Source organism: Equus przewalskii, chromosome X (assembly GCF_037783145.1).
Source record: "Equus przewalskii isolate Varuska chromosome X, EquPr2, whole genome shotgun sequence".
In the NCBI taxonomy this organism is placed as follows: Eukaryota; Metazoa; Chordata; class Mammalia; order Perissodactyla; family Equidae; genus Equus; species Equus przewalskii.
This window is the reverse complement of record NC_091863.1, coordinates 42,614,841-42,635,391: the sequence shown is the minus strand read 5'-3', so window position 1 is coordinate 42,635,391 and position 20,551 is coordinate 42,614,841. Positions and strand designations below refer to the sequence as shown.

The window sequence follows — 20,551 nt, the reverse complement described above, 5'->3', positions numbered from 1 at the left end:
CCCAGCCTCGGGCCTTCCACAGGCTCCCCGACCACAAAGGCCCACACTGCGTTTCAGCAAGTGTTTTCTGAGACCCTACTATGCGCCAGGGCCCTTGGATGAGGTGTGCCTGCACCTTGCAGCTCCCACAGCTTTCTCCCCAGCCCAGGCCTGCACTCTCTGACTCCTCTCACGCTTGTTGATGGACAAGCATTCCTCGATTCACTTGTTTCTAGTTATTGACTATTATTCATAAAGTGGTTCTAAATATTCACGTACAATTTCTTGTACCGGCCTAGTTGTTATTAGCCAGACAGCTCTGGGATGAGTGGCACCCTATCAGAGGCCTGTACCATGTATAAGGACACTGAGGCTCCAAGACCCTTGTTGTAAGCCACACAACCAGAAAGTGGCTGCGCTGGTCCTTGAGCCCAGGACCCTTTGAGGTCAAACGTGTGCTCTGCCCACTGCAGCCAGCTGCCACTGCCTTCGAGGGCCTCACGGTGTCGTGGGGGCGACACACCCACCTCTCACCCCTCTCTGCAGAAGCCCACCCTCCTGCCCACCCAGTCTGCCCCTACAGCTCCTCATCTCCCCTCATTGAGCCAGAACCCCACCCCTCATGGCTTCGCTGCCCCTGAGGCTTATCCTAGGCTTTTAGGACCTGCCACCACTCTCCCAGGCTCCTGAGACATCAGGTTTGGCGGTATCCTGGGCATCCCTCCTGCTCCTCCTCCTCGTCTTTGTCATCATTGTGGTCAGGTCCTGGGCCTGGCGCTCTTGGTGCACCGTTTCCTTCCATCCTCACCGATACCCTGCGGGGGTTACTGCTGCTCACTGCACATGTGATGGAACACTCAGAGAAGGGAAGCGACTCGCCTGAGGTCTCTGGCCCAGCTCTGCCACCACCTGGACAAGTGACCTAGGCCCCGCCTTTTACTCTCTGGCCCTCAGTGCTCCCATCTCTCGCAGCACAGGATTGGACTAGATGTACTCGGAGGGGGCCCTGTGGGTCGGTATTCTTAGTCACATCATCTCTCTGGGCCTCAGTTTCCTCACCCGAGTAACAGGAGTAGGAGCAAATGCCCAGCCCTGCCTGGCCCTGTTCCCCGGGCAGCTGTGAGCAGCTGGAGTGGCCTGTGCACGAAAGCGGGTAAGACGTGGGTAAAGCAGTGTGCAAACGGGAGGTGCATGTGCCCCCCCACGCAGCCCAGGTGTGTCTGAGAGGGGAGGGCCTCTGAAATGCACCTGAGATCAACGCCTCTCACTGCCCCTCTGAGCCCCGTGACCTTGGGGAGGTCGCTTCACCTCTGAGAGCCTCCATTTCCTCATCTGCTCAGTTGGGGTTACAGGGCCCACCTCGCAGTTTCAAGAAAGACAGCATCGTGCAGTAGAGACGCGGACGGTATCAGAAATGCAGCGAGGACCCCAGCCCAACCCCCAGCACCTTTTCGCAGTGAGGAGGCTCAGGACCAGGCAGAGGGAATGACTTGTCCAACGTCAAGGTCTCGAGTTCCCTGGGTCCCAAATCTGGATGAGTCCATGTTACAAGTGCTCTTTTTTCTTTTTTGAAACCAGCATTGTACAACAGATCCAAGTCTGCAGGACATTGTCCCCTTCACATATGACTTCGCACTGTCCTCACACACCCTCACAGTCTCCCGGAGACGCCAACGCTTCAGCGTCCACATCAGAAATGGACTCTCGCACCTCAAGGTGACACAGCAGTCCCTTGCCAGGCCACCTGCCCTAGTATGTGGTTCAGCATATGTAGTCAGTATATAGATACTCTGTAAATTACATCAAGATTTTTTTACAAAAAGAAATTACCATTTAAAAAATTTTAAATGGAAACATCACTATCTTGGGGAAATAATCCCTACAGCAAAGACAGAAATCTATAATTAGGATCACGAGGCCATGAAAGGTCCCATTACCATCTGGTGACTGCACGCTTCGGAGAAATACTGGCTCAGCTTTTTCAGGTTGAGGCAGACTGTTAAGGTCGGCTTTGTAAACATTAGCTCAGAATAAATACTAATACTAATAACAGTGGCTAACACTTATATAGCCCATACTATGTGTGCTGAACTGTTCTAAGCTCTTTACACATGTTGAATTTAAACTTTAGCACTATTCTCCCCATTTTACAGATGAGGAAACTGAGGCCAGAGAGGTTAAAGCAATTTCCCAAAGCTAGTATGTGACAGAGCAAGAACTGGAACTCAGGAATCCTTGTTCTAGATACTGTGCTCTCAGCTACTAAGATATAGACCACCAATTGCTTGTGTCAAGATCTTAAATCACATCCAGCGCCCCACAACAGGAACAGAGAGGAGAGTGGTACCTGAACTCTTATCCAGGAAGTAGGCCAGGAGGCACCGCATGACAGCCTGGTGGCAGATCACCAGTATATTTTCCTGCCGTTCTAGCTCCATTATAACTGGCTCCAGACGCTGAACCAGATCCTCATAGGACTAAAAGTGAGAGAAATGCTTGGGTAAGAAAGGGAGATGAGGCACATTTGCCCAGAGGAGAATTCTAGGCTGGGAATCAGGAAAATTTCATTCTGGCGCCAGTTCAGTTGTTGACTCAGAAGTATGACCTTGGGCAACACACTTTCTTCTTTGGGTCTTAGTTTCTCATCTATTAAATGGGGTCAATCAATATAGTGGACTAGATAACAACAGCAATAATAAAACTTCCCACTAAAAAAAATTCCTAGAAAAGGTATATAAAATAAGTGTCTGTACTGCTGACCTTTCAAGAAGATGAATGGAACATTATAAATATAAGGTTCCAAAATGGAGAACAACTTGGAAAAAAAGAGTAATCTGTGGATGTAGAAGCCACAACTTCCCTGAGGACATTTGCCAATCACAGTATCCAAGAGGCTTGAGTTTTTGAAACCTTATAGAGACAGGAGACAAGGCTTTAGGTGTGTACAAAGTAGCGAGTTGAGACTGAGAGTCTCACATAAATCTGAGATCATCAAAGGGTTACATCATCAGTAAAAGTGTAAGTTAGAAAAAAGCATATCCACAGGCAAAGGGAAATAATAAGAACATGTATCTGTCTCTGCTTGACTCTTGGTGGAAAAAAAATAGGAAAAGCCTCCTGTAAGAATGTATAACTACAAGCCTGAGAGTTTAATAAAAATTGATTTCAAGTCATTAGTTCCCAGTAGTGTCTGGAAGAAGCAAATAGAAATTCTCTCAACTCAGGCTACATGGAATTCTCACAGATAAATTTTTGCCACACTGAAGCTCACATAACATGCAAGGAAAATAAACTACCATGAGTGAAAATAAGCAGAAACAACAAGAGGAGAATCCTAAAAACTTAAAATAAAGGATCCACAATATAAAATAAACATATTTGAAATTTTTAAAGAAATAAAGCATGGAATAAAAAATGTAATGAAGAGACAAGATGCTATCAAATATATGATGTAGATTTGAAAAAGAACTAAAATTTTCTAGAAACAAAAAAATATATTCATTAAAATTGAAAACCCAATGGACAGAATAAATAGCAGATTAGATACAATTTAAGAAATAGCAATTTGGAAGATAGAGCCGAAGAAATTACTCAGAATGCAGCAAAGAGATTGAAAATAAGAAGAAGTTAGGAGACATAAAGGATAGAGACAGGATTAAAACACATCCAATTGTATTTCCAGAAGAAGATAACAGACAGAATGTGAGAGAAGAATAAAGATATAATGTCTCAGAGTTTTGTAAAATTGATGAAGAGTCCCAATCCTCAGATTCAGGAAACCCAGCTAATCCCAGTCAAGACAAATGAAATGAAATTAATATTTAGACATATCAGAGTGGACCTTAAAAGCAATAAAGATACAAAGACCTTAAAATCAGTCAGAGAGAAAAGAAACAGCAATTAGACAGGAGACTTAGCCACATTAGAAGCCAGAAGACAGTGGGGGTAATATCTTCAAAGTGCTGAGAGAAAAAACTGTCAACCTAGAGTTTTATACCAAGCCAAGTATCATCTAGGACTGAGCCCCCTCAAGAAATTTTTAGACAAAAAGAAAGGTGAGTTTACTACCAACAGATCCTCACTAAAGAAACTTGTAAAGGAAGATGGAAATTGAACTCAGAAGGAAAACCTGAGATACAAGGAGAAAGAATGATCAAAGGAATTGGCAAAGATATGGTTAAATCTAAATAAACACTGAGTGTATACAATAATAAGTTTAATAATAGCAATAAAAATGTATTTGGGGATTAAAACACAAGGTTGAACTAAAATATAAAACAACAATCAACATGTAAGGGGAAAATGACCAGAGTTTTAAAGTTCTTAAATTGTTTTAGGGTGAGGGTAGAGATATTGATTTTAGATTTTGTTAATCATGCATATTAAAATGTTAAGAGTAACCTCTAAAAAAGAAACAGAGTATATAGCTCAAATATAGATGTCAAACTCTATAAATTCTAAAGAAGGAAGGAAAAGAGAAAAAGAAATTAGGCATAGAGAGCTCAAAACAAGAGAAAAGAAATAAGCTCAAATAAATCAGCAATTACAATAAATATATCAAGTTTACCCATTCAAAGGACATATATTTTCAGTTTGTATTGAAAACAACAAAAGCCAACTATAGGCTGTTTACAAGAGACACAAAACAAAAATACACAGAGCAGTTGAATGTAAATGGGCAGATAAAGATGAACTAGGCAAATACTAACCAGAAGAAATCTTGTATAGCTATATTAATATAAGAAAAAGTACACGTTTGGGCAAAAGCAGTATTAGGGGAAAAGAGGTTTGCTCGCTACGTAATAACAAAATATACAATTCACTAAGAAGATATAATTGCTTTAAATTTGTATCTCTCTAATAACATAGCCTCAAAATATACAAAGGAAAATGAAAGCAAATTCAGACTGACTTTATAATGTCATTCTGAGGATGAAGACAAAAATGTCAAAGTGCTTTGTAACACAAGATAGCTGTTGTTTTATCTTCCTTGATGTCCTGCTTTTCTGTCAATTATTCCCAGGAATTTGTATCAGAAATGGAGCGTGACTAATAAATACTCTAAAATGTGGAACTGACTAAATAGAGGTTGGGTTGAAAGCAATGAGGCTTCACTTCATATGGGGATAGGGAACTGATGGCCTTGTTCATGTGGTGGCGAAGAAGTTGGTTAAACTATTAGTCATTGAGGCTTGGAACTCCAACGTACTGCCCAGACAGGCTGGAGCTTTAGACAATTTGGAAATAAAACATCAGGAAATTTGAGTATGTTGAACTATTTTAAGTGCCTTTAGTGAGAGGATACCAGAGACAAAGTCTAGAATAAAGTAAGCCCTTCCGGAAACAAAGGAAACAAGCATGCAAGTATGCATCTTTTAAAAAAAGAGGAATCTGTTGCTTATAGCCATGAATCTGAGACAGCCAAGGGCCAGATAATCATGTTCCTTGTGGGATGGCAGCTGCTGCAAAATATGCTTTACCCTGTTTCTAAAGCTGTCTAGGAAACTATGGAATCCTGGAGATTGGAATGGAGATACTGGGGAGGAGTCTTAGGAGGCGGGCCACCCCTCCAAACCTTACCTCTCCCTTGGGATAGCGGTAGCGATATTTATCTTGGTCTCGTAGTGCAAATTCTTCAGGATAGTGTTCCTGAATTTCTTCATAGGTCATTTCCTCACAGACACCCTGAGAAAATCATTTGGGAACAAAAGTTATCATAGTTCTGAGGCCAATGATTGTGGAACAGTAGCACATGAGCACCTGGTTTCCTGTGAACACAGCCCTAGGTTTATGCCTGTTGTCTGAGTCTGTATGTGTTTGTGTGCATGAAGCGTGTGACTGTGTGTATGTGAGAGTGAGTGAATGTGTACAGGCGTGTTCAAGCTAAATGTATAGTGGGTATCTGTGGTGTTTCTCTATGATTATCCCAATAGGTTTGTAGATGTACATTGTACATATAAGTATTTTTATAAATATGTGGGTTTAAGGGTTTGTGACTGTGTTTGCATGTATGTGGGTACACATCATAAGATGTGTACCTATGGTATGTTTAAAGATCTGTGCCTTGTATTTGTGTATTTGTCTAGGCATATGTAGTGTGTTTGTGTGAGTGTGTGTGTACAGGGTGTCTGAGCATCTGAGGATGTGCCCATGCGGGTATCTCTGTGGTTTGTCTCTCCATGTGGGTCTCAGTGTGTCTGTGGCATGTCTATCTGTGGGTGTGCATATTCCTGACTATGTCTCTAGTGTATATGTGAGTATCTGTGTGCCTATGTCTGAGGTCTGTGTGAATTTGTGGTAATATGCTTAGGGCTATGTGTCTGCATGCATGTCCGTGGTATTCCTCTCTGTGTCCATGTGATGTAGATATATGCAAAAACTGCATGTGTGTCTATGGTGAGTGTGTCCTTATGTATCTCTGGTCTGTCTGTCTGTAAGTGTGTATGTGTGTATCATGTGGATGTGATTGGTAGATGTGTTTGAGAGGGAGCCTGTGTCTGACTAGTGGGTCCATGTGTCCATGAAGTCTGCAAGTGTAAGCATACTTGTAGTGGGTGTCTGTGACTGTGTATGCAAGTGCATATGTGTGTGCACATCCTCGGCAGTGCTGTCCCATTTTATATCATTTTCCAACCCTTCTGCCCCTGCTTTGCTCCAGGACCCCTGGCAGATAAAGAAACAGGTATCCACAAACATCTCAGAAGGCAAGAATTAGTAAATTCCTAACGGTTTCAGAGTGGGCCTTTGTGAGCTACACTCTTTTCACCTAAAGAAGGAATTGAGGGCTCAGAGAATGAGTTCCTCGGGAGGACATGAGAGCTTCCCATGTCCACTGAGAAATCCCCATAAGTGAGGTGGCTGCTGGCAGGGATGAGATGTGATGTTGTGTTTATACAACTTCCTTCTGGTTGTGTGGATTCCAATTAGACGTTCCTTTACGGGGAGCAGCAGGCTCTGGTTGTTGTCTTTTGAGCCATCTACCAGGCTTCCCTTAGGGGTGAGGTTCACCATTGCCCCAGCCCCAAAACAGCTCTGCAGTGTCAAACATCTCCAACTGACGCTGCCCATGGGAGAAAGTGCATCCTACTGGATACATAAGTTCTTTCCAGATTGGCTTTGACTTTCTATTCTGAGGCATTCTGGGGGCCTGTTGTCTGTGGAAATGGCTACTGACTCCTTACTGACTTAAGGCAAATTGCCTAACTTCTTTGAATTTTATTTTCCTCATCTGCAAAATGAGGAGAATCACAACTACCTCACAAAATTACAAACTACCTCATAAGAGTGTTTTTAATATTAGAGATAATATATGTAGAACAAACTAGTACAGGATGTACAAGGCACCTTTTAAAGACTTAGTCAATGGACCTAATTATTAGTATATTATTGATCATGAAAAATAAACCAGAAACTTAGGCATCACTCTAAATTCTTGCTTCTTCCTCATCTACCCCCTCATAGCTGATTCCTGAGATTCCACCTCCTAAATTTCTCTCAAATTGATTCCTTTTTCCTCCCTCTCCATGTCCACTGCTACAACCTTAGCAGTTCTACAAACATACAATACTCTCTTTGCTTATGCTGCCCTCTCAGCCTGACATACCATTTCTGATCCTCTCTACCTGGCTCACTGTTCCTCAACCCTTAGGCTTCAGCTAGGCATCATTTCCTTCTGGCAGATCATGGCTGTGTCAGATGCCCTGCATCAACATCTGTGTGTGCACAGTCTAGCCTATCAGAGCCTGTGTCGCACACGCTGTTTTGTATTCCTTTATGCTGGTTAGCCTGAAAATTCACTGAAGACGGGAACCAATCTCCATCTCTAGCACCACCCCAGAGCCTGAACAAAGTAGGTAACCAATAAATGTTTAAACCACATGTGGGCCAGAAAAAAACAGTAACTGAACTCTTATGATGAAGAGTTTACATATTTGCTTGCATGTATTTTATAGGAAATATATATGTGACATGTAGAACAATGCTGTATATCCCTTTTCTAAAAAGGTAGTTAAGTACATATGTATGTATGTACACACACACATACTTCTCTGTATTTATAGAAGTATATCTAGCAAGCAAGTTAACCTACCTATACGCAAGTTATCTACACCTGTGGTGAAGCTTTTACTTTGGAGTCTAACAATCACAACCTGTGGGCTGCTACTGATGTCAGCGTACCTATAGTGCAGATGAGACAATGGAGAGGAAACAATGCCTTCTCAAAGAACTCATGGGAAAACCTGATCCTGAAAAGAGACCACCATGTCATGAGGGACAGATGAAATATTCTCCAAGTCCTTCTTTGTTCCATCTCCAATGTTACTGCTCTGGTCCATCACACCCTCACATCCTGCTTGGACTAAGGCAGCCATCTCCACACTGGTCTACATGCCCATTATGACCCTCTTCCCACCTAGTCTTCACACATGGCCAGAATGGTCTTTTTTAAAAAAAAGTGTGTGGGGGGGGGGCGGGCCCGTGGCCAAGTGGTTAAGTTCGTGTGCTCTGCTTTGGTGGCCCAGTGTTTTGCCGGTTTGGATCCTGGGCGCGGACCTAGCACCACTCATCAAGCAGTGTCCCACTTTAAATCTTTAAAAAATAAATGTCAATCACATTCAGGCCACTCCTTCTTAACTTAGACCACATCAGTGGCTTCTGATTTTTTTTTTAAGATTGGCACCTGAGCTAACAACTGTTGCCAATCTTTTTTTTTTTCTGCTTTTTCTCCCCAAGTCCCCCCCAGTACTTAGTTGTATATTTTAGTTGTGGGTCCTTCTAATTGTAGCATGTGGGACACCGCCTCAAAGTGGCCAGACGAGCAGTGCCATGTCTGTGCCCAGGATCCAAAGCAGCGAAACCCTGGGCCGCCGAAGCGGAGCATGCAAACTTAACCACTCAGCCATGGGGCCAGCCCCAGTGGCTTCTGATTTTTAAGGCAGCATCCAAATCCTTCAACATGAACTATAAAGTCCTATGAGCTGCCTTCCTTTCCAACCTCATCTCCCTTTTCTCTAGACCTCACAATCACTGTCTCAGCCTGTCTGCTACTCTTGCCTCAGTTCCCTGAACATGCCATGCTCTCTTGTTACCTCTGGGCCTTCGTATGAGCTTTTCCCTGTTCTTGGAACTAAATTTATTCCCTCACTTCAAGTCCATTTTGCCTGCTTCTTGTCTAATCTCCAGCTTCATCCAGAAAACTTTCCAGATAAATCTCCCACCACAAAGTCTTGCCAGGAGCACCCTCACCTTCTGAGCCTCTATAGTCCCTTGTACTTTCCCCATCACAACACTTTGTCACATGAGATGCAATGTCTCATTTACTGTCTGCCTTTGGGTTCCATGAGGGCAGAGACCTTGTCTGTTCTGGCCTTCACTAGATCCCAAAGCCACAGAATAGTATCTGGTACAGAGCTGGTTGTTGAGAAATGTTTGTTGAATTGATTAGGTTCCCCATAGGAACCAGAGCAGAGGCAAGCAAGACAACAAGCCCAGGGTCAAGTCCCACCACCCACCAGGAAATCCATCCCCCTCCATCTCACCGCATCAATCTCATTCAGGGCCTTCCACTGCTCATAGGGGACACCCAAGGCCTCAGCTGTCTGGATAGTCCTCTTCATGTGGCTGGTCCACACCTTCAGAGAGCTGATGCCCTGGGACTGAATGAAATTGGCCAGGGCATAGGCATACTGGAGAGTAGGAGTGCAAAGGAGGAGAGGAGGGGAGAAAGAGAGATAAAACAAGACAGGGTGGCCATGAGAACAAGCTCAGATCTGCTACAAATGGTGGAACGATGATGAACAAACAAGAGTGCAGGGTTTAAATGTTTCCAATTTATGAAAAGTCATACTCTTGCCCATCTGACTAAAGATCAAGGTAATAGAAAAGAGTATGTGTGTTTATATGTGTATATGTTTGCCCCTGTGTGTGTGTGTGTGTGTGTGTGTGTGTGTGTGTATTATTGCTTGCTCACTGAACCTCTTATTTGGTTATTCATTCATTCAAACAGCCCACCTCTAACATTATGGAGCTTGGGACAAGAGTACAAACGGAGGCACTCCACCCATAGTCCACCTCCATTCTCTTCCCTTTTCTGCCCCCATCCTGCACTCCGAGGTGCCTTGAGTACATGGTTGTGGATAATGTAATCACATGACTAAGTTCTGTCCATACCATATCTCTACAGAGCCCCATGATCCACAAACAGTGACCTCTTGGCCACCCTTTCTTCTAGGGGTGAACCCCTGTGATGTGGCCTGCTCTCAGGTGGACAGACTCTGGGGATAAGCCCATAGAGACACTGGAAGCAGACTCCAGGTCACAAGGGCAGGGAACCCTAGGGTTCTGAGTATTGAGAGTGTGATCTAGAAGTGAGGGGGTGGGATTTGGGGGACATTTCTCTTTGACCCTATGAATTCTCATTGCTTGAGCAGGGGTCCTGGTACCCAGGTTCTAAGGGCATTCAAAAATGTACAGAGTGTGTATGGTCATATGCTGGATACCGAGGTGGCCTGTTCTCAAGACACAGCCAGCCCAGTGAGGGAAACAATGACAGTGCTAAGAGGAGCCAGAAAAGGCTGGAGGATGAGCAAGTGATTTGCTCTTCTTCTACATAGAGCCATGTTATTTACCACAGATGGTGTGTGAGGAATATCTGCACAAATGTGTAGATACAGGCACACTATTTTATGTACAAACACAGACATTTCATACACACATTCTAATTATGGATTATGAGTCAGCAGTCAGTGTGAGCACCAGTTATGATGAGCGCAAGTGCTCTGGTGGAAGGAGCCCTTGACTAAGAGGTAGGCAAGAGGGGTTAAACTGCCCCAGCTCCTTTACATGGTCCCTGTGTATCCCGGGACAAGCCCTTGCCCCTCTCTGGCCCCATCTCCTGCCTGTAAGATGCAAACAGCATTAGCTCACCCAGCCTGGTCTCTGTGAATGTCACATTAGATAGCGGATGGAGAGCACTCAGAGTGCTCCCTGGCACAAAGTAGGTGAGAGCTATTTTGATTGATTGTGGGTTACAGTCGGTGGGAAAGTGCTTTGTAAACCATGCGTGTTGCACTGTGCTCATGAGTGTGAAGGTTGGGGCCAGGCATGAGTGTGTAAATGTGCACATTTGTGTGCAAGGGAGGCCTGCCATGTGGAGATGGCCACATTTTCAAACTGGCCACTGAGCTGTGCGGGCAGGGCTGTGACCAGCCCCAACGGGGAGACCCCTGGCTGCAGGTGGTGCCATGGGGAGGGGGTCACACCTCCAGCGGCCTCTGACCCTGCTCTGAGGAGCAAGAGAAGTGGAAGTCAGAGGTCAGAGTCCACCCCGAGAGTAGGCTGCCAGTCTGAAGGTAACAGAAAGGGAGCCACAAGAACCGGGCCTTCCAGCGGGCTGCCTTGCCTGGAACTCCACCACCTCCGCAGTGGGGGATGCTGAGGGGCATCAAGAAGGCCTGGTTTTCAGTCCTGGCTCTGTCCTTTACCGGCTGTGTGACCTGGGGCCACCCTCTCCTCCTGTCTTGGCCTCAGCTTCCCCATCCATAAATTGGTGACGGTAATACCCACCCCTCAGAGCTATTGTGAAGATTAAATGAGGCACACATGTGGAAGCAGATGGTGCCATGACTGTGCACAGATGTCCAATAAATGAGGGTGCTCCTTCCCGCCTGCACCCCATTTCCCACTTGTCTCACTGCAAGCCATCCTCCCAGAAAGAACAATACCTGTACTAACAAGCCCAGGCACAGGGCCAAACACAGGGGAAAATGTGTCCCTTTGTTTAGCCAGGACCCACAATGTGCAGGTTACTATGTTTGGCTGAAGAGAAGAGACCCATGCCATAGAGTCAGAGAGGGACCAGAACTGGGAGAGATGGAGCCCAGGGTATGATGACCTGCCTGGGAGGGCAGGAGAGGACAGGGGAAGGCTTCCTGGACCAGACCGTGGAGCAGGAGGAGCTGGGCCCCTGAAAGGTGTGGGGAGGGGGGCAGGAAAGAAGCTGCAACTGCTGGGGGACGAGTGCTGACACCATGATGACCTGCAGTCGGGGTTGGGGGGTGTAGCATCAGCCCTGAGTAAGGGAGGAAATGGTGGATTCAAGGGTGGGGCGCCTCAGGGCAGCTGCCTGTGCAAGTGTTGCCCACCAGCTGACAGAGGATGCCAGCCTAGGTGCGGGAAACTGCGCAAGCAAAGGCACAGAGTTGTGAGAAAGATGAGGGGACCAGTCAGGCACGGGCGAAGGGTGCTCACTATAATGCAGCTGAAGGGGCAGCCAGATCTGGGCAGGCCTGGAGTGCCAGGACCAAGTTATCAGACTTGGAGATGCTGTTGGCACACGGGAGCCATTCAAGGACAGGCTAAGACTGAGTGGCTGATGGGGTGGAAGAGCAGGCGTGACCAGAACCTGCTCTTACCCTTTTGGTGAGTCCCCCCATCCGCAGGGCCCATGCAGTGGCCACCCAGCCAACTGCGGCCCACCTGGGCCAGCTCCACCAACACCTCTGGGTACATGGGACCCTCCCTACCTGCTTGCCTCGAGCTGAGAGGCCAGAGTCACCTCCAATGCGGCCTCTGAGGTTGAGTTCACTCTCACCGTGCCGGCATAGGTAGATGGAGCGGGGTGTGACGTGGATGTTCATGAGATAGTAGACTGTGCGACTCTGGATGTGGTCCTGCACTCGATTCACCATGTAGCGTGTGCCCACGTCGAAGATCTTGATGTAGGATAGGTGGCTGGGCCGGCCCAAGCAGGAGCAAGGGCAGCTCAGGGGCTAAAGGTGGAGAGGCTAATCCCAAGAGAATGCCCCAACCACACCCCCTGCTTTCAAACCTCCTCCACAGTCCAGCCCTCACCTACCTTCCCTCTAACAAGATACCAGGGCTTTCTCTGTTCTAGATACCTAGAAGACTAGAGAACCTTCTAAAACCTAAAAGAAGTTCTAGAGACTTGGTTCCTGGCCACCCTGAGGAGCTCACTGCCTGCTACCGTCTCCCTCTCTCTCCATTGCTCAATCTCAGCTTGAGCCAGACTGTCTTTTCATCTTCACTTATGACACTCCAGGCATCAGGGGTTCTCTCCTTTGTGGTTCACACTCCTGACATACTCAGAGAAGCAGTAATCCTCTGTGTCCCTGGCTTCCTCCAACATCTCACTGGCAGCTTCTGACTTGTCCACTTCCTCACCCTTTCAAATCTCAAGCCTACCCCTGTGTTCTTTGAGCCTCTGCTATGATATATTGTGCTTGACACTCCACAGGCAGCTACCAGATTGTGTGCGCTTGTGTTTGTATGTCTCTCTTCTCACTCAGAAAGGAGAGTGGGTTAGGTTCTTTCCCTATCTGCCATGCAGTCAAAAAATACATGCTTCTCTATTCTAAGTATTGTGCTTTGGGTGGGAACTCAGCATCTGCCCTTTGGGAGCTCTTAGACCAGTCAAAAACATATACTTAGAAACACATTATCAATGCTCAACACCCACTCCGCAAATAGTCACTCAATCTAAGATGTGCCAAGTACAGGGGTATGGGGATACAGAGGTGGTCCACAGCATCATTGGGGAACTTGTGGTTCTTGCTTCAAGCCACTATGTTATCCCCTCAATTCTGTGCTCTATCATGAACTAATAACTATACACAGAGTGATAATCAAACTTATTCAACAACACGTCTGCAAAGGAGCTGGGAATGGGGGACACTGACTAATCAGAAGACTAGAACCATGGAGCAAGACTTCCGAGGTCCTGCTATGTCAGGCATTAATCCTTTAGTTGTTGGATTGTAGGGAGATCAGGGTAATCCCTGGGAAGAGGAGGGGAAGTCTGGGGCGATGGGGTGACACATCAGCAACCCTGGGTGCACAGTAACAAAACCAAGTGAATGGAAACAGCTGCACTAACCCAAGGCAGGTAAGGCAGTGGTTGATGGGTTTGGTTTCAGAAAGCCTCTCCTCTGCCCTTACTAGAGAAAGCCTTTCTATCTGCACCATACTTATCATTCCCAGCCCTGTCATCCATGTCTAATGGTTCCCATACGGCACTTGCACTTGCTGAGCATTATTTGTGCAGATGGCGACAAGTGGGGACTTTAAAGTACATGAATCCTCATAACTATCCTAGGAAGCAGAGATCATTCTCTCTCTTTTACAGGTGAGAAAACTGAAACAGTGAGAGGAAGTGATTTGCCTAAGGTCATCCTCTCCAACCATCTTGTGTAGGATTCTCAGACCCTAGGGGTAGAAAATATCTGAGGTAGCCTTGTTTCCTGGTTACTGTCTGTTCCTGACACTAGGTCCTGGGTGGCTCTAGGAGAACTTCCAAATTCCTCAGTTTAGTCTGACATTCTAGGTGTCTTCACACACTGACCCACTTGGCCTCGTCTTACTGTCCCATGCCTATGCTCATAACTTCTCTGTTTCGTTCTAGCCTTCATGCTTTTGCTGGAATATTCTCTGTACTCTTCTACTTTTATTCAAATTTAACTAGGCCATTACAAAGTGCTGTTCTCTTTGCTTGAAAAGACGTTCCTTGTCTGATTTCCAAAGTTGAGCTCCTATGCATCCATCCTTCAAGAGGCAGTACATTCACTCTCTCTAGGAAGTCTTCTTTGAGCCCAGAATCATATGAAGTCATTTAGAGGTGTTTTGTGCCACCAGTATTATAGTAGCTAATGCCCGCCCCCCACCAAGTGGAATTCAAAATAAAAATTATAAACTATATTATAATATGAGGAGGTTTTACCAGGTTCTGATTTTATTTTTTTTTTAAGATTTTATTTTTCCTTTTTTCTCCCCAAAGCCCCCTGATACATAGTTGTGTATTTTTAGTTGTGGGCCCCTCTAGTTGTGGCATGTGGGATGCTGCCACAGCATGGCCCAACAAGCGGTGCCATGTCCATGTCCAGGATCCAAACCAGTGAAACCCTGGGCCGCCAAAGCGGAGTGCATGAACTTAACCACTCGGCCACAGGGCCGGCCCCATGATTTTATTTTTTTAAATTTTGACTTCTTAATCCTGTTTTTGAAATACAAAATATTAAAAGCTTCCAAGATTATTTTCTTCTTATTTTTGGTAGCCTCTACTTGCTGGTACACTGAACACATGTCTAGTCTACCTACTGGGTAAATCTGTTCTTCCAGACCTCTTCCTCCAAGCTGGGCTGGGTTCCCTCCTCTGTGTTCCTCCAGCCCACTTGGTTTACCATCCCCACAATTATGATCAACTGCATACTCACTGTCTTCCTCAACCAAGTGAGTATTCTATCAGAGCAGGAACAGCCCTTGCCTGTTTGGGTTCCTAGGGCACAGCTTAGGGCTGGGCCCCGATGTATGGACTGTTAACGTCTGTTGATGAAAAAGTGATTAAATAAAGCCAACCTTCAGAATCAGTTGTCTTCAGGGCCAAATTGATTCATCAAACACTAATTGAGCACCTGCAGGAGTCTAGACTGAAGGCTGGGGGCTTTCTCAATGCTGTTCTTTTACTTCAGCTTCCCTCCTTCAAACTTCTTTCACCATATATGGCTAGTCCATATGGTGCCTTTGTGGAAATTTGAAAAAGTTACACTTTCCTCAAGGTAGACACAGTCTTACTCCAGAACACATGCTTTGATGAGAAAAATTAGTGTACCCTTCACATGGTTGTCATTGCACAGTGAACAATCTTCACAATTGTATGTAAAGTCCTGCCCCTTTTGCACTGAGTGTCTAAGCCTCATATGACACTTTTTATGATATAGGGATGTGGGAGGGGGAGAAGCAGGCTGGAAGTTTGAAAATAAGGGTTTGAATTCTGCTACTGACTTGCGTGGCCTCAGGTAAGCCCTTTCCCTGCTCTAGGTCTGTTTCCCCATCTAAGGTGTGAGGCAGTGACAATTCTCACCTCTTAGGACTTCAGTTGGACAAAGCTGGAAGAATGTTCTTTAGACTTCTTTGGGTGGTAATGACTACTTGAGGTCTTATATTTCTCACTTGGGACCCAAAGGGTCTGAGTGACCAGGATCTCTTCTCATCACAACCCATTTTTAAAGAAAGTGGGGTTCTGGGAACACCCTATGTCTAAAACTCACATCTTCCCTGTAGTGCCAGATAACACCTCTTTAAGCTTTAGCTTGTATTATGAATGAAAGTTTCATATTTTTCATATGTCTTCCCCTATGTCAAGGCATTATGGAAGCTACCTGAGGAAAGAACCCACCTCTCTTGCCCTTATTTTGCACCCACTGTGTACATCACAGCCCCAAAACTCCGTATACTTATTGATTGAAGAGATGCCTGGGCATTGTGAAAGGAGACATCACTAGGAGACAGAATATGTGGTTAAAATCCTAGCTCTAACCTTGACTTGTGGTGGGAGCTTGGACAAGTGGTTTCATCTCTCTAAGACTCAATTTCCTCTTCTTGAAAATATATGATCATAAGACTTACTTTGGCCTCCTTCACAGGGGTGCTGAGGGCATTCAATGAAACAAAGAAGATGAACATGTTTGGAAACTGAAGTGTCATACATGTGTGAAGAATACTTTTGGGAAAGTAATAGCAACAACCACAGGAAGGAGGCATTTGTTCCCAGAGATCAGGGTCCTGATCTGTCCATATTGCTCAGGAAAGCACTACCTCAATCCTCTCGTAAACACCTTACACATCAAGGAATCACCACCTCATGGATAATTAGAGCTGGGAAGGGTCCTTGAAGACAGATCATCAAGTCCAGCTCACAGATGTTACAGATAGAGAAGTTGAGGCCCAGAGAGGAAGGACATTTCCCGAGGTCCTACAGGACATCAAAACAGGGCTAAGAATCCAGACCTGGACTTTGGGGTTTTGGGCTCTTACCTGTCCAGTTCATCATCCAAGGGTTGGTAGTTGACCTTATAGCACTCAATTCTCTTCAGAAAATCTTCCAGAACTTTTTCCCGGTCACAGTCTATGTAATCAGGGCTGCCGAGTTTCACTTGCTGGGAGAAGTAAAGACAGGGGGACCATGGGAGACAAACACTCTGACAGTGCCCTTGGGAAGAGCCCTTAGAGATCATTGAGTACAATATCCTTCATAATAAAGATGCGACTTGGAGAAAGGGTCTTGCCCAAGTTTACGAAATCAGTTAAGTGAAGAGAATCTGGACTGTGTGACTCCTTATTCCTTATCTGTATGTGGTCAAACAAAGTCTATTATATTATATTCAGTTGTAGAGCATACACTGTTTAAGAGGAACATTTATAAGAGGACTAGAAATTGTGATGTGAAAAATGATTAAAGAAGAGGATCAGGAGATCTTGGCCAGGGGTCATAATGGCTTACATGTATCAAGTGTTTACAGGGAGAACATGGCATCTTGGCTTTAGATTGCTAAAGGACTGACATCTTCTAATTCCCCAACATATACCTTCTCCGTCTACATTCTGCATCTCAGTGAATGGTATTATCATCCACTCAGTCACCTGAGCCTAAAATAAATCTGGGAGTCATCCTAGATGTGTCTCTTTCTATCATCTCCCACCTCTCAGCAGGTGCCAAATCTTCTCCACTCTATCTCCTAAATATCTCTCAGTTGGCTTCCATTCTCTCTTGCCTGGATGTTCGCTATAGCTTTGTGACTGATTACTTTGTATACAGTCTTGTTACTTCTTATATATTCCCCATACAATCAGCCAGAAGGATATTTCTAGCATGCATATCTGACCATGGCATTCTTTTGCTTAAAATCCTTCATAATTTCCTCATATTTTTTAGGACAAAGTATGAACTATTTTAGTGAGTGACTCATGGTTTTTCATGATTGGTCCCCAAATGATTTCTTTATCCTCATCTCCCATTGCTCCCCTATTCCTCCACTTTGCTTTAGCCAACCTTAGCTACTTATAGTTCTCTGGAGATGCCAAACTTAGTATATGCTATTCCCTTATTTCCAATTCTTCACCTGCTGAATTCCTATGCCTTCTTCAAGGTGCAGATCAGCTATTACCTTCATTGAGAAGCCTTCCCTGATACACCCCTACCCCTCCTATGCAAGGTTAGGTCCTCAATACTATGCACCCACAGCCTCCTTTTTCCCCTTGTCTCAGCGCTGACCTCACAGAGTTATGTCTATAAACTTATCGCTCTCTCTTACTAGACTGTGAGCTCAAAAGAGGACTCTCTATCTGTTTCTATGTCTCTAATACCCAGCCCAGGTGTACAGATTCTATCTTTGTCAAATCAATAAATGGATAGATAGAAGGATGGATGAGGAGGAAAGAGAGAGATTAGACATGTGCTAAGCCCCAAGAGGCAAAAAAGAGGACCAATGAGCAGAAACTTCAGGGGGACGGATTTCAGCTTGATTGAGCTGCATTTGATGAAGGCAATAAGCCTCTTGTCACTGGAGGTATGAAGAGAAAATGCAGACAAATATTTAGCTGAGATTTCAAGTATCTGATGGAGAGTTGAAGGAGGTGACCTTTAAGGTCTCTTCTGTGCCTGAGCTCCAGTAATTTGATGAAATAGGGAACAATAAAATGTGGTGAGTGATCTACTTCTAGATCACATGCCTAGAATACAAGAGCAGTGATAGTTCTGATACAAATTGTGAGGCAGAATAAAGAGCTTTCCAGGCAGACAGCTAAGCCTGAGGTCCAGTCTTAGGTCTACCTCTTTCCGGCTATATTAACCCTTGACAACTCACTTCTCCTCTTGGAACCTCAGTTTCCTCTCTCCAAGACTGAAATGATACCTAACATACAGGTTTGTTGTGAAAAATCAGTGAGAATCAAGCTTGGTACCTGGTGCATATTAAGCACTCTCTCTATATTGGCTTCATTTAATTTCTTAGGATCATTATATGCCAGGATGGTCAGGGAATGCTTCCTACAGGAAGTGCAAGGAGAAGCTTGGGGAAGAATACCTCCTTTAGCCTAATATATGTCTTTTTAGGCATGGTCTGAGTCTGAGGCAAAGTATGGAGGAAAGGTAACTGGTGCTCCTTACCCTGATGTTTTCTGCAATGATGCCAGGGTCATTACAGATGGACTCAATGAAAAAGACCTACAAGAGAAACAGAAGAGAGATTTCCAGCAGGGAATTCTGTTTGGTAGGAGGCAAACACAGCTTGACCCCTTCTCTATGGCTCTCAGTCATCCCTAGAGGCATCTCTGACAGCATAATTTCATACAGCGGTGTTTCAGGATTCTGAGTTTTATGAGGCATATTGGCTCTACATTGAATGGCCCCAGATTGCTGTTTTGTGTTTTCACTTGTTTTCAGTTCTTATGTGGTGATTCTCTCCCCTCTTTCCTCAGCCCCACCTCCCCAGTGTCAACCTGTCATAAATCATCTTTTGTTGCCTAATGTGGCACCTCTCTTTTCCTGTTCTAGAAGTTTTGCTGCTTCTGTGACCTGGAAAGCCATACAACCAAATTAAAATGTCGAGCCTGGGGTAACTGATTTGGCATCTCGGCATCCCCTGATTTGCTTTTCTTTGGGGTTTGCCCTCGATAAGTAGACTCTAGATAAGAGTGAGAGTATCACAAGTGGAAGATAAAAACAGCAACAACAACAACAAGCAAACACATAGATATAGAGATTAGATTGGTGGCTACAAGAGAGGAAAGGGGAAGAGGGAGGGCTAAAGGAGTAAAACGGCACATGTGTGTGGTGACAGATTGTAATTAGTTTCTGGGTTTGGTAAACATGATGTAGTCTGCGCAGACGTTGAAATATAATGATGTACACCTGACATTTATATCGTGTTATAAACCAATGTTACCTCAATAAAAAATAAATAAATAAAACAAAAGCAATAAAGAGTGGAAATGTCCCTGTACCTTGTAACCATGTTCTTTAGCAAACTGCAGAATCAGTGACCGACGTTCTCTGGTAGTGTTGGTGGCATCAAAAACCTAAAAGCAGATGATGATATTGGTTTACTCTGAATCTGGTGCTGATAGAAAGCCTACTCTTTTACTATCCCTGTGCTAAGTGGAGGAGTTCCAGGAGGGGATAGAAGTTGAACAGGGTCTTGAAGGATAGCAAAGATTTGGAATTGGCTTATGTCAATTTCTCAAGCACTCACTGAGCCCTTACTGTCTTTCCAGAAATGTAGCAGACTCTGTAGGTATAATAAGGCAAGAGGAAAATTGTGGGGTTTTATTAGGGTCATTTTACAGGTGAAGTAGTTGAGATTTAGAAGAAAGACTTGCCTTAACCAGGGTCACTGAGAGTTGCTAACAGAGCAGGGCTAGAACTGCTTTTCTCAGCTCCTAGGTGAGGCTTCTTCCTTCCTTATCACTTTGGAGCTCTTCAAGAACAGGAAACAATGCCCTATCTTCAGCACATTAAATGGGACCATTTGCATATTTGAGGATCTCTTCCCCTTTTAGAATTTGTAAATCCTATCCCAAGGGTCTATGAGAGTCAATTGACTAGATGTTTAGGTAAATCTATAGAACTCAAAAATGTTTGTACCGTAGTTTTAAATTCTAGTGTAGTCCTGCCAAATTCTTAGGAGTGGAGTGGTAGAACATGGTGGTTAAGAATGTAGATTATGGAGCTATACAACCTGGATTCCAGTTCTGGCCCTGCCACATACACACTGTACCACTT

The 20,551-nt window shown here is 44.8% G+C and overlaps 1 protein-coding gene across 14 annotated transcripts in view; it reads right to left on the bottom strand.

Annotated features, from left to right (window-relative positions):
• PFKFB1 (6-phosphofructo-2-kinase/fructose-2,6-biphosphatase 1) overlaps positions 1-20,551 on the bottom strand; it is a 74,403-nt gene that overhangs the window by 1,966 nt on the left and 51,886 nt on the right. For 13 of the 14 annotated variants that reach the window (XM_070605468.1, XM_070605471.1, XM_070605465.1 and 10 more), the window contains 7 exons: positions 19,774-19,848; positions 18,938-18,994; positions 16,807-16,928; positions 12,504-12,711; positions 9,519-9,665; positions 5,560-5,664; positions 2,327-2,456 (listed from right to left, as the gene is read on the bottom strand). In XM_070605468.1, coding sequence (XP_070461569.1) covers positions 2,327-2,456; positions 5,560-5,664; positions 9,519-9,665; positions 12,504-12,711; positions 16,807-16,928; positions 18,938-18,994; positions 19,774-19,848 — 844 coding nt within the window. Of the gene's footprint in view, positions 1-643; positions 2,457-5,559; positions 5,665-9,518; positions 9,666-12,503; positions 12,712-16,806; positions 16,929-18,937; positions 18,995-19,773; positions 19,849-20,551 lie in introns of all 14 variants that reach the window. The other variant, XR_011536107.1, reaches the window with a different exon arrangement.